Raw genomic sequence first — 14,416 nt, 5'->3', positions numbered from 1 at the left:
AGCACTCCAGAACCTGGAAGAGCAATGGGTGACCTCTCCATGTACCTGGAGAGATGGCTCTGTGTGCCATTTCTGGCACACATGCCATAGGTTCGCCAACACAGGACTAGAAGATCTTCAAGATCCCTTTCCAATTGTTATTCTATTATTCTGATTCTATATGCATACCACAGTCAAAGCTTCTTCAACTATAGAGGAGATATACTTTATGTTCCTAGTTTATTGGTGTGAAACAGATTATTGTAAAGCTTTTAAAGTACTTAAAAATTTTCAAAGTCTATGAGAAATTTGGCTGCATTCAAATGAACTCCACCCACTGTTCAGGATACTTTTATGGAACCCTAAATTTCCACGAAACAGATGTTTTGACAAACTCTTGGTTTAGTCAACTCCTACCTCCATATGAAATTGTGAAATCAGTTCCTAAGCAACTTAGAAATGTCTTGATTCAGTTATGAAAACTATGACCACCAGCATTCCTAGTTTTTCATTGACTGATTGTGAATATTATTGTTTACAACACATTGCTAAATATTTATTACTCTTGTTGGAATTACTCATAAATACATGTGTTTTATCAAATTTGGATGAATATATTGAATAATTCTCCTAAAATTAACTATTTCAGGCTGATGGTTCCGAGATATCATGCTTCCCCTTAAACTATCCTATTTTCCTCTGTTATTTTAAACAGAAAAAGTACATCAATTAGTACATCAAGGAGACTACTAGCACTAACTTTGGTTTCATCCTTCTGGATGAGGAGAATTGAAATGCTTCTACTATAAAGTAATGTGGCATTTCTACTTTCTATAGGCAGAATGAAGACTCATGTCTCATAGAGAACTATGTTAGGAAAAAAACGGTAACTCATTGTTCTTTATCCTGTAATTTTATATATCTGTGTGTGGAAAAACATTGTCAGTTGAACTTGTGAGGCCATCCAGAAACTTTAAATTTTCTGCATTATAAGAGGGTGGTTCAAAGTTTCAGGTTGATATATTTTCTCCTCCCTCTGCCTTGCATCTTGGATATAAACTTTGAGCTCTCTAGAGTCTTTGCCAGTTCTCTGCTCAGACGCTCAAGAAACAGAGGAGACAGAAACATGGACTTCCTTTGGGTTGCTATTTGTTTCATGTCAGTTTTTCATCTAGCAGAATCTTCCACTGCTCATTATGACAAGATTTTGACCCACAGTCGAATCAGGGCACGTGATCAAGGGTAAGCAATATGTTTCACATGAATAAAAATTATTGTACAATCTTCTAAGTTTTGCAGAGTTTAAACAAAATGTTTACTATTTTTTTTTCTTATTAATGAGCTGAGGCTTGTTAATATGACTCCAGAATACCTTTTTTTAAAGTTTTAAAACTTACATAGCTCTTTTACATAGGTGTTGCTTATCAATAGATGTGATAAGATAAAGTCATTACCTATTATTAAAATCATCACTTTTGCTTTACAAATGAATTGTTTTTTGGGGTTTCTTTTAAACTTTGCTTAAACTATAGCCATGTGGCAAAAGTATTGGTTAATAATTGAGTTTTATCAAAATTTTGATACAAGAAATTCAGAATGAAATGCATTTAATGAAATAATGTATTGAATACATATATAATGTTTTTATGTTTGTGTATTTCTAGTTACAATATATACAATATTCACATACTTGGCAAAAATGAAAAATGAAGGATTAAACAGCAAATGCATTTTTATATAAAAGAAACATTTTAATTTATAACAATGTTGTTTGAAATTACTAAAAAGGAATAGTCTGTCATTACATATAGTGAAATTAGTTTTTCAGATTAAAATAATTCATATTAATATTATTATTAATATTCATTCAAAATATGTTTTTGTTTAATTGTGAAATTATTCATTTTGGTTTTCTGATTTTATTTCAAACATGGGCAATCAAATCAACCAACTGAATTATATACTATAAATATTTCCAATGGGAAAAATGAGAAGCAAAATATTTATCATTCTTTTATAATTTAACTTTTATTTTATTATTTAAAACATTTATATACGAACAAAGGTGAATATACATGTCCTAGGATAATGTTGCAGGATCCAATCTGGGTCAGACAAAACCTCTGATCCCAGTGACTGACCCAGTTTGGCTTCTGCAACATTTATATAGCTGTCCATTTAATATCAAACTCCAACATTAATCACAAGTTTACATGCTGGCGAGTTGATACATGTTCAAGTTACCAAACTATCATTTCTGCAGAAAAAAAGGCTGTATCCTTTTTTATTAAATACTTGTGATATAATAAGGACAAAGTGGACCTCCACCTTCGGAGCCATTTCACAGAATCATAGGGCTGGAAGGGACCTTGGGGTCTTCTAGTCCAACCCCCTGCGCAAGGCTGGAGTCCTTATACCAGGGGTGTCCAAACTGGGGAACTTTAAGACTTGTGGACTTCAACTCCCAGAATTCCCCAGCCAGCCATGCTGGCTGGGGAATTCTGGGAGTTGAAGTCCACAAGTCTTAAAGTTCCCCAGTTTGGACACCCCTGCCTTATACCATCCCAGACAAATGGCTGTCCAATCTTCTTTTTTGAAAACTTCTAGAAATGGAGCACCACAACTCTGGGAGACAAGCTGTTCCAGTGTTTAATTGTTCTCACTCTCAAACCAATTTCCCAGTCGCCACCATCACCATCTTTTTTTTTTTTTTAGTTCTACACATGTGCAGAACAATTTCCAGGCTGCATTAACAAAGGGATAGCATCAAGATCACAATGTTTTATAATGCATTAGTGTGGCCACACCTGGAATACTGTGTCCAGTTCTGGTCGCCACAATACAAAACAGATGCTGTGACTATAGCCTGAATGCAGAAAAGAGCAAAACCGATCACCCAGGCCAGCATACCACTACCGGTTTGTCTGAACCGGTCCGAACCTGTAGGATCCCACCTCTGATTGTATCATATTTAAAAAAAAATATAGGGAGCACTGGGGAACTACTAGAGGATTGGAAAAGAGCTGATGTGGTCCCCATCTTCAAAAAAGGGGGAAAAACAGACCCAGGAAACTACAGAGCAATCAGCCTAACTACTGCATTATGACCTTGATGCTATCCCTTTGTTGATGCAGCCTACATTGGCCTTTTGGGAAATGTATTATGGGAAGGTGCTGGAAAAGATAATGAAAAAAGAGATCTGCAAACAACTAGAAGCAAATAAAGTTATAACTAGTAGCCAGCACTACTAGGGTTTGTTAAAAACAGATCATGCCAAACCAATCTTATTTCATTCTTTGACAAAGTGACTAAGTTAATAGACCAGTGAAATGCAGTGGACATAGTATATTTAGACTTCAGCAAGTCATTTGACAAAGTAGACCCCAACCTACTTTGTGGTGAAGTAGAAAAATGTGGCATAGACAGCATCACCACCAGATGAATTTGTAACTGACTGACAAACCCTATTCAAAGAGTAATCCTTAATGGTACTACATCTACACGGAGGGAAATAAGCAGGAGGTACCACAGGGTTCTGTCTTAGGCCAAGTACTTGTCAATATCTTCATAAATGACTTAGATGAGGGAATAGGAGGGGAACTCATCAAATTTGTAGATGACAATAAGCTGGCAGGAATAGCCAACACCTGAAGACAAACTCAGGTTCCAAAAAGTTGTTGACAGCCTTTAACAATGGTCCCTATCCAACAAAATGAAATTTAATGTGGAGAAAAACAAGCAAAGGTACAAGTTCAGATTAGGTGAAACCTGGCTCAAAAACAGTAATTCTGAGAGGGACTTTGGAGTACTAGTTGATGATCCTAAACATGAGTTTAAACATTAAAGATACACACACACACACACACACACATTTATGTTTAAATACAAACATAAACTTAAACATGAGTCAACAGTGTGCGGCAGCAGTCAAAAAAGCGAATACAATCCTTGGTTGTATAAGCAGGTATAAAATCAAAATCATGTCATGTTTTTGTGCCACTTTATAAAGCCTTAATAATGCCACAGCTGGAATATTGCATCCGGATTTGATCACCACATTACAAAAAAGATGTTGAGACTTTGGAAAAAGTGCATAGAAGAGCAACTAAGATGATTAAAGGCCTAGAGACTAAAACATATGAAGAATGATTGCGGGATTTGGGTTTGGCTAGTCTAGAGAAAAGATGGACTAGAGGGGACATGATAGCAGTATTCCTGCCACAAAGAGGAGGGGGTCAATTTATTCTCCAAAGCACCAGAGGGCAGGACAAGAAACAATGGATGGAAACTAATCAAGGAGAGAAGCAACCTGGAATTAAGGAGAAACTTCCTAACAGTGAGGACAATTAACTAGTGAAACAGCTTGGCTTCAGAAATTGTGGGTGTTTCATCACTGGAGGTTTTTAAGAAGCAATTGGACAGTGACTTGTTTGAAATGGTATAGGATTTCCTGCTTGAGCAGGAGGCTGGACTGGAAGACTTCCAAGGCTCTTCCAGCTGTATCCTGATTTTGACTCTTATTCTTTAAGTCACTGGTTAATTATTCTCAGTGTTACTGGTAGAAAGTTTCTCCTTAATTCCACGTTGTTTCTTTCCTTGATTAGTTTCCACCCATTGTTTCTTGCCTTGCCTTCTTGTGTTTTGGAAAGTAAGTTGACTCCCTCTTTTTTTGTGGCGTCCCCTCAAATCCTGGAATACTGCTATCATGCCACCCGTGTCCTTCTTTTCTCTAGATTGGTGATACCCAATTCCTGCAACCGTTCTTCATATGTTTTTGTCTCCATGACTTTAATCATCTTAATTGCTCTTTTTTGCATTCCCCCCCCAAATGTAACATCTTTTTTGTAATGTGGTAACCGAAGCTTGATGCAGTATTTCAGGTAAATTAAATTCCAGGTAAACTGAAATTCAGTTCCTTCCTCCCCTTTGGCCATTTATTCTGTTTAGAGAGTGATTAGCGCAGCCCCTGAGTATGTATTTTCCTGCTTCTTTGCTTTCACCAATTTCTCTTTTTTCCAATAGTATGGATTTGGAAGACTGATAGAAACATTTATGGTTTCTACAATTCTCCCTTTTTCCTTGAGCCAGGAGAAAAAAAATACAGTACTCTTATTTATTTCCACTGATTTAAAAAAAAGAAAGAAAGAAAATTCACTTTTTGTAATTCCTCTGCTGAATGTATAGACAACAACAAAAGTACAGTCTAACAGCATTTGGAAAAAAAGGAGAAGAATTGAGAGACAGATGAGCTGTTCAATGTGGATTGTGCTGCAGAAAGTGGAATATACCACTTTTGAGGCTGCTTTTGCAGTGGCAAGACAATTTTTGCCATGTACTGTATATGATTCAGCTGCTTTAGTAATGATATTGTTAGTGATGCAGTCCAGGATGGGATCTACTGAGCTCCTATTGCCTAGTTTAGGCTGGTATAGGCATGCCTCTAGTTGCTAGACATAGGCCAAATTCATATTAAGTGGTCTAGGAGGAGCAGTTCTTTGATAAACTTTAACATTGCTATTTGATTGTACAGGACTATTACTTTCACACTTCTGCTTCCACGGTGTATCTATCAAATATTGTTCATACCTGGTGCCTGTTTAAATACAACTGAAATATTTTAATATACTTTTATTTGCTTATGTTTTATTGTATTTTAAATAGTACAATGAAGAATGGGCATTACACTAAGGTCTAGTATGCACTAGTCTAAGATTCCAAAGCTTCAAGGGCACCAATGCTGCCCCACCTTCTGAACCATTCTAAAAATGTAAGTCTTCTCATCAGCAGTATAGGAGCACCCTCAGTCAGTGTTGCCTAGAGCCAGCATTATTACTGTATGATAGTAAAATTCTGTACAATTTTCTGAAGATGACCCCATTAAAACAGTACAATGATTATCTTTATGGATCAACTCAAAAATGTGAAAGAACAGTGAGTTTCCCTGGCTGGGAGGTACTAATAATAGAATAGAATAACAGAGTTGGAAGAGACCTTGGAAGTCTTCTAGTCCAACCCCCTGCTTAGGCAGGAAATCCTACACCACTTCAGACAAATGGTTTTCTAATCAATAAAGCTACAGGGGAAGAGCAAAGAGACGATTATAGTAGCAGGATCATTCATGATGCAGATGGGGTAAATCCTAATCCCCACCTCAATTGTTGACACAGTTCCTAGTGAAAAGAGATCTTTCCACTGTTCAAAGATCTTCACATTAGGAAAATGGAATGTCAATGTCAGGCATGCCTCCTTCAGTATCCAAGAAAGAAAAACCTCAACTCCATTTGAATAGAGATAAAGTACTTTTACTAGATATGAAGTGAAAGCAGCAAAAAGGAAAGCAAGATCTGAGCCAGAAAGGCGGGAACATGTGCATATCAAATGTTTACCCAGCACCCTTCCCCCAATTCCCCAACCCAATGTCCAATCTGCAACTCCCTAAGGTGTCGTGTGGGGTGCATCTTCAAACAGCCTCATCAAGTTGGTATGCGAGACGGTTGGCTTTGACCAAGTCCAAACATCAGCCACCAGCTTGCGCAGAAGATGGTGAGAACAAGATTCCTCCAGTACAATATAATTCTCTTCCCAATACCATGCCCCCATCCTCCCCGTTCCTATGGCACCTGATAGTAAGCAAGCATAGCAGAGGCTGACATCCAGCCCTTCTTCAGAAAGGACATCGCCCCTGGAGAAAACAACAACAAAACAAAACAACAATAATAACCAATAACCTATATCAATTTTAGGGCTTATCAGGATACTTGGCATAGAATTTCTGTAGAAGTCTGGGAGTTCTAAAATCGGATTTGTTCACCCACTCAGCCTGGGAAGGGGAAAAATGTTTCTAGGACACCAAATATTAAATGCGACATCTATGTTTCCTGGAATCCAAGATTTCTTTAACTTCAAAATGTTGCTCTCCTTCAATCAGGAGGGGAGCAGGGGGTGAGGGTTGGGTGGTCGCATGGCAGAAGTGTGTTCCGGTTTCAGTAAGTTTACATGAAACACAGGATAAATCCTTCTAAGGGCCTTTGGCAGTTCCAATTTCACTGATACAGGATTTATGATTTTCACAATGGGAAATGGACCCACATATTTCGGACCCAATTTCTTAGATTTCTGGGTGGTTTGCAGAAACTTAGTGGACAAAAATACCCTATCCCCAACCTGGTACTCTTTTGGCTTGACCCTTTTTTTGTCAGCTTCTTTTTGTGTGTTTGGTGAGCCGCATCTAAGGCCTTGCGGGTCACTGGCCAAAACCATTGAAGTTGATCACTCCACTCGGACAAGGACAAAATTTGCAGCTTCTCTTGAGGCAATTAAGGAATGGGCACAAAGTCTTGGCCAAACCCAATTTTAAAAGGGGTCATTCCGGTACTGCTATGTACTGAATTATTGTACGCCACCTCTGCATGTGGCAAAAGGTCAGCCGAATTATCCTGTTGATAATTGACATAACACCTACGTTATTGCTCCAGAACCAAGTTAGTCCTCTCACAAGCCCCATTAGTCTGCAGATGGTGGGTGGAACTTAGTCCCTGGGCGGAGCCTATTATAGGATGTCATCAAGGTAAACTAACACACCCTTGTAGAAGTGCTCATGCACAACTTCATTTATTAATTTTTTAATCCCAGGTGCCACGATGAAACTCAAGGTTTCTTGGTGATCCCCCATCCACATTTCTATGGGTTCAGTTACAAAATGGGCAGGGACACCCCCAGTGATTGACTCATTCAACTGGCAAAAGGCAATGGGCACTTTCAAAGTTCTCAGTCTTAAACCCATTTTCTCCACCACCTCCGGGCTGATTACACATCAGGTGCATCCAGAGTCTAAAAGGGCCAGCACCCCTGGGCTCCAGTTGATGGCACTTTTAATTCTACTGGGATGGTCATGGGGCCTCACTGAGTGGTCATCATCTGAATCAGTTTCACTTTCTCCCATGGAAGAGGTGGGTTCCTTCTCCTCCTGGCCTGGAGGAAGGATGTCAGCACTTTCCACGCCTTCCAGGGCAGTTTCACAGCATCTCCCTAGCTGCCAGCCAGGTTCCTCCCTACCAGCTGGGGTCAGTTTTGGGCCATGTCTAGAGTAGCAGTTGGGCTCCCAATGCCCCTCCTTTCCCGCTTTTGGTGGCTCCTCGGACCTCCCCCGCATATGCACAAACAGCTCACGAAACTTCTGTGTGTACCTCAGGCCTCCCCTCCTAGTGACTTCCGGTTTGCTTGGAGGATCATTTTGAGCACTCTGAAGGCATCAGGGAAGCTCCGGATGGTCCCTGAAGCCTTCGGAGCGCTCAAAACGACCCTCCGAGCAAACAGGAAATCACTTCCGGTTTGCTCGGAGGGTTGTTTTGACTGCTCCGAAGGCTTCAGGGAAGCCTCCTGAAGGTCCCTGAACCTCCAGAGGGCATCTAGGGGGTGGTGGGGGAGGCTGTTTTCGCCCTCCCCAGGCTCCTATAAAGCCTCTGGAGCCTGGGAAGGGCGAAAAAAGGATGTAAAAATGGGGGTCGCACCTGTAGTGTGCGCCTGCGCACTGGGGGGGGCACACATTGCATTATGGGTGCAGCACGCCCGCACACGACCCCCCTGCGCTCCCCCCACTTATGGCACATGAGCCAAAAAAGGTTCGCCATTGCTGCCCTAAGGTGACATGTGCGGTGCATCTTCAAACAGCCTCATCAAGTTGGTATGCAAGACGGTTGGCTTTGACCAAGTCCAAACATCAGCCACCAGCATGTGCAGAAAATGGTGAGAACAAGACTCCTCCAGTACAATATAATTCCCTTCCCCAATACCATGCCCTCACCCTCCCCGTTCCTATGGCAGCCGATAGTAAGCAAGTGTAGCAGAGGCTGACAGTCAATGATTTAAATCTAGAAAAGCTAAACATTGTTAAGAACAAAATGAATAGGCTCAACATTGATATACTAGGCATCAGTGAAGTTCATTGGACTGGCTGTGGCTTCATCAACTGTGATGGTCATATGGTATACTACTTGGACAATGATACCATCAGAAGAAGAGGAATGGGTTTCATACTATATTGCATAAAAAATTGACAGAACCATAAAAAGTTTTCGAACGGTCAATGATAGGACAGATCAACAGAAAACCTCACAACATGACAATTCTGCAAGCTTACACTCCCACTGCAAATTCAGCAGTAGAGAATATCAAAGACTTCTGCGTTGAAACTCAGGAAACTTTGAAACACACAGCAAAGAAAGACATTGTCTATATTACTGCAGATTTCAATGCAAAAGAAATGGAAGAAATCATAAGCATGTTTGGCCTTGCTGAACAAATGAGGCAGGAGGACTTATAGTTGACGTCACAGCGGAAATGGACTGGAAATTAGCGGAGCTCTGATGACCCTCGCAAAATTCAGCCAGTACCTGCTGCCAGGAGGCTTTTGGACCATAACTGTCTTGTAGGGATGGTGAAGAAAGTAAATGCTTTCATGGACCATGAGGAATTGGCAATTTCTTCGCTAGGTCAGAAACAATTCTCCCAATTGGCAGCAGGAGCGGTGGCCATTTTCCTATGGTCACCTCAAAGTTGGGACAACCGAGCCTAAGAACTGAGCTGGAGCGGTGTTTGGACAGAGTGCTTGAACTGGGTGAGATAACTGCAACTCTCACTTAAGAAACTCTTTGGAACTTTGAAAATTGGAGTTTTAAAAGAAATTCTGGAGCTTAGAAAAGTGGCTATTTGGCACTTGGAAAGAAAAGGAGAATTTGAGACTATAAAGTAAAAAGCCCCAGAGGAATTCTTGCATTTGGAAAGTTGGGGAAAGTAAAACACTCTAGAAAAATGATTTTTGGGAGAAAACAGCATTATTTATGTGTATTTTAAACTCCCTGGATATTTTGACAATCAGCCGTATTTCTTAGACTATCTTATATGGAACAGAAATTCAGAGTGGCATCTACTGGTGGAAAAAAGTACTACAATATTCAAAGCGTAGCTGGCTTGGTGAGCGCAATATATACTAAGACTTTAATAGGCAAAACAAGAGAAGCAGCAGCTGGAAGAACTGATCTTGGCTATACAGAAGAAGACAATTTGGAAATTGTGAGAAAATTTAAGGATTGTGTGTGTGGTTTTTTCTTTTTTTCTTGTCTGTTCTCTTTGAAGAAAGCTAATTTATAACTGGATTTGTCTGTTTTTGGACTTGGATTACTATTGGAGTATGCTAACTCAGTAGAACACCCTACCTTTGAAGAGAAGAGGAGTAATTGAAGAAAAGAAGAAAAACAAGGAAACTTAAGAGACTTTAAATTCGGGTCAATTGTGAAAAGAGATAATTGGGGCGGTTGTAAATGCCTTTTAAATTGTTATAAAATGGAGTTTCAGATATATAGAGAAATATTTTTGATGCTAAAAAAGTGTGTGAATCCTTGATAGACAACAAAGAGATAGAAAGTTTGTTTACACAACAGAAAAGTAAATTGAAATAGAATTTGAAGGGGTGAATTTAAATGAAAGAAGTTAAAAGTATAGAAGAGGAAGAAATGAAAAACAGGAATCAATTGGACAATATTATGGAAATTCAGAGAAAGGTATAAAGAGTAGAGAGGAAAGAGGGAAAACCTTCCCCCAAATAGAAGCAGTTAAAAGATAAAAAGGGAAACAATTTTGCAGAGACAACTGGAAGTTTTGGTGAGAGGGGTGCAAATAAAACCCTCCTCAAAAAAGAAGCACTTAACAAATAAAAAGGGAAACACTTTGCAGAAACAAGTGGGAGTTTTGGTGAGGGGGGCGCAAATAATACAACTAAAAAGATGAAAGGGATAAAGGAGAGAACGCGCAACACATCCAAAAATAAAAAAAGAGGAATAAGACTTCAAGAGAGTGGGATAAAAGGCAGATAAAAAATCACCTTAAAATGGGATCCTTAAAAGAGTAAGAGATGATGGATAATCGGGAAAAGGTCAATAGAAGAGAGGCATAATAATAGGGTAAATATTAGTAAATATATATAATAAGGTAGATCAGTGGATTTGAATGTGAAAGTAGACAATTTAATAATATTAATTTTGAATGTAATTAATGTTGGGAATTTAAAATATTAATGATTCGTGGAAAGGGAATTTGCGAGATATTTTTTGGGAAGAAGAAATAAGGTAAACAACTGGAAAAACTGTAAAAAAGAAGAAGAAATACAGGACATACAGTGATGTTAACTATGTGTAAAAAAAGATATTGTGATAATGATTTATTTGTTAAGATGAATTAACAGTGATTAGTTGAAGACAAAAAAGGTGTTTAGCAAAGTAAGACTAAATGAATTGATGGAAAAAGACAAAGGATTATATAAAAGAGATGAATATTGACAAAAGTGGGAAGATTAGAATACATTGAAACTATGGTTATGAATGTGATGTATAAGATGTCACCTGGTAAACACTCTGTCCATAAAGTATGTATGTTGGAAAAAAGAAGAAAAAAGTAATAAAACTTGTAAAAAAAAAGAGGCAGGAGAGCATCTTATTCAGCTATGTCATGAACATCAGCTAAGGATAATGAACATGTGATTTGAACAATCCAAGTGGCAACTATACACTTGGATTTTAGCAAATGGAGAGCATTGAAACCAATTTGACTACGTACTTTGCCATAAGAAGTGGAAACATTTCGTCTTATCATGAAAATGTTCCCTGGTGCAGATTGTGGGTCCCACCATGAACTCAAACGACCACGTATGATTCAGAAATTTGATGTCAAGAAGATTCCCCTGGCATGTGTAACTGAAGTTAAGAACAAATTTCAATTGCTTAATATCACAGAAAGGCAACCAAATAAATTATGTGAAGAAATAAAAACAACCGTTACTGAAGTAGCCCAAAAATATATTACATACAAGAAACCAATGAAATTGGCCAAATGGATATCAGAAGCTACAATAGGGACTGCAGAAGAGAGAACGAAACAAACACTATTGATGATAGGGAAGAAATGAGAAAACTAAATGCAAAGTTCCCGAAAGAGGCAAGAAAATATAAAGAAAAGTACTAGGCTGAGCAATGTAAAAAAATGGAGGCAGGAGCCATGAGAGGTCATACAAGAGAGTGTTTCATTTATGTAAAGAGGGCCAGAAACCCCTTTATGGTAAGAAAGGCTATGGTTAGAGGACAGGATTGGCAGGAATTGCATGACCAACAAGCATTCAGACAAAGATGACTATGCAGAACAACTTTGCATAAACGAAAACAAGGCCAAGCCATAAGAAGAGAAGCTGACCTACCAGAAATGGAACCAGGTATCCTGGAGGAGGAAGTAGTGTGGGCACCCAACCAGTTGCCTAACCACAAAGTTGCTGAGTTGCTGAGACCACTGCCAACAAAAGCACTGACAGCACTTTGCCAAAGTATGTGGAAGTCTGGTCAGTGGCCAAAAGAATGGAAAAGGTTGATATTTATTCCAATACCAAAGAAAAGTGATATGTAAGACGGTTCCAACCACTAAACCATAGCCTTGATATCACATGTGAGGAAAATTATTTTGAAGATCATCTAGTCATGTTTGAATCCAACTGCCAACAGAGAACTGCTTGATCTACAAGCAGGATTTTGGAAAGGGAGAGGAATGTGTGATCATATTGCCAATCTGCATTGGATGATGGGAAAAGTAGAGAAATACCATAAAGACTTCTATATGTTCTTCATTGACTACACAAAAGCTTACAGATATGTTGACCATGACAAGCCTTGAAACTGTCTCAAAGAACCGGGAATATCACCACACCAAATCCAGCTCATTCAATCATTGTACTTTGATTAGGCAGCCACTATAAGAACAGAATATGGAGACACAAAATGGTTCAGAACTGGAAAAAGCACTCAGTGAGGTTGCATCCTGTTACCTATACTATTCAACTTGTACACAGAAATATTTATGAGAAATGCATACTTGAAGGAATCTGCCATTGCTTGCTGGTCACCTTAACTGTCCAAGGAATATGCAGTGCTTTCTCCAGCACCACACCTCAAATGAGTTGATTTTTCTTCCCCTCTTGCTTTTTAAAGGTCCAACTTTCACAACCATAAAGGCAGTATATAAATATTGTAAGTACCTGTAAGTAAACATTCAGGTTGTAAAGGAATGCATCACATAGACCCTTTTCTCTTTCTTCCAGGCCAAATGTCTGTGCTCTCCAACAAGTTATGGGAACCCATAAGAAATATTTCAGCACATGCAGGAACTGGTACCAGGGAGCCATCTGTGGAAAGAAAGCGTAAGTCTTGTTCAAGACTATTATAACAATATCTTATAATTTTATTATTTGATTTTGTGTGGATTACCTATAGTGTCTGTGTAACAGAACCAGCTTGATTTTTATGGTACTATTTAGATGAAAATAAATGTACAGATAGCCCTTGTTAAATGATCACTCACTTGGCAACCATTCAAACTTATTCATATAATGCTGAGAGGTATTTTTGATGCGTCCTTGTAGCTGTGACTATTGTAGTACCCTTGTGGTCATCTGATTGCAATTTGGTCATGTGACAATCTGTTTGCAATCCAGTGGTGGGATTCAAATTTTTTTACTACTGGTTCTGTGGGTGTGGTTGGTGGGCATGGCTTGGTGGGCATGGTGTGGCTTGGTGGGCATGGCAGGGGAAGGATACTATAAAATCTCCATTCCCATCCCACTCCAGGGGAAGGTTACTGCAAAATCCCCATTCCCTCCTGATCAGCTGGGATTCAGGAGACAGAGAATAGATGGGGATGGGGCCAGTCTGAGGTGGTATTTCCCAGTTCTCCGAACTACTCAAAATTTCTGCTACCGGTTCTCCAGAACCTGCTGAATACCACCTCTGTTGCAATCACATTGCAGCATCACATAGACACATGATCAACATTTCGTTAATTCCTGTCAGCTTTTCCATTGATTTTGTTTGTTGTAAAGTCACATAATGTTGTGCCTTATGACTGCATTCCCAGTCTCTGTTTCTGTCAATAAACAAGGACTATCTGCATATATATCTCAGAGAACAAATTTTATAAATTAAAGTTAATCTTTACCGGAATGACATGAAAGCTCTATCTAGGTTATGTGAACCTAGAACTCCTTGAGTTGTACAACATTTATATATTGAAATCTGTATTTATTTTGAACTTATAATGACTAATAAAGACTGACTTGTTTTGATTGTTGCTATAAAATGTTAGAACTGCAAAACAAAACTGTTGCTTCCAACTCTGTTGCTGCAAAATAGAATTGAAATTGGATAAATGACTTGAAGGAGGATGACTGTTGGAATTTAGGAGATTCTTTTATTCAAGGATATGGTCCTGAGCATAAAGGAATACTGAGCAATTAAGTAATGACATGCCCCATTTTGAGAACAAAATGTTATTTAATAAATGGTAAAATAAGGCTCTCTAAGTACTGCAAACTGGCTTAGAGAGCATCTCAAAGAAAATTAAATGC

At 38.9% G+C, this 14,416-nt stretch overlaps 1 protein-coding gene across 3 annotated transcripts in view; it reads left to right on the top strand.

Annotated features, from left to right (window-relative positions):
- The first annotated feature begins 1,047 nt into the window (after positions 1-1,047).
- The window catches only part of POSTN (periostin), a 55,654-nt gene continuing 42,285 nt past the window's right edge, over positions 1,048-14,416 (top strand). For 2 of the 3 annotated variants that reach the window (XM_081940629.1, XM_081940627.1), the window contains exons 1-2: positions 1,048-1,221; positions 13,115-13,213. In XM_081940629.1, coding sequence (XP_081796755.1) covers positions 1,106-1,221; positions 13,115-13,213 — 215 coding nt within the window. In that variant the 5' untranslated portion in view covers positions 1,048-1,105. The remainder of the gene's footprint in view (positions 1,222-13,114; positions 13,214-14,416) is intronic. The other variant, XM_081940628.1, reaches the window with a different exon arrangement.

The sequence above is a fragment of the Natrix helvetica genome (genome assembly GCF_964273705.1).
Source record: "Natrix helvetica genome assembly, chromosome: 2".
In the NCBI taxonomy this organism is placed as follows: domain Eukaryota; kingdom Metazoa; phylum Chordata; class Lepidosauria; order Squamata; family Natricidae; genus Natrix; species Natrix helvetica.
This window is presented reverse-complemented; position numbering and strand designations above follow the sequence as displayed.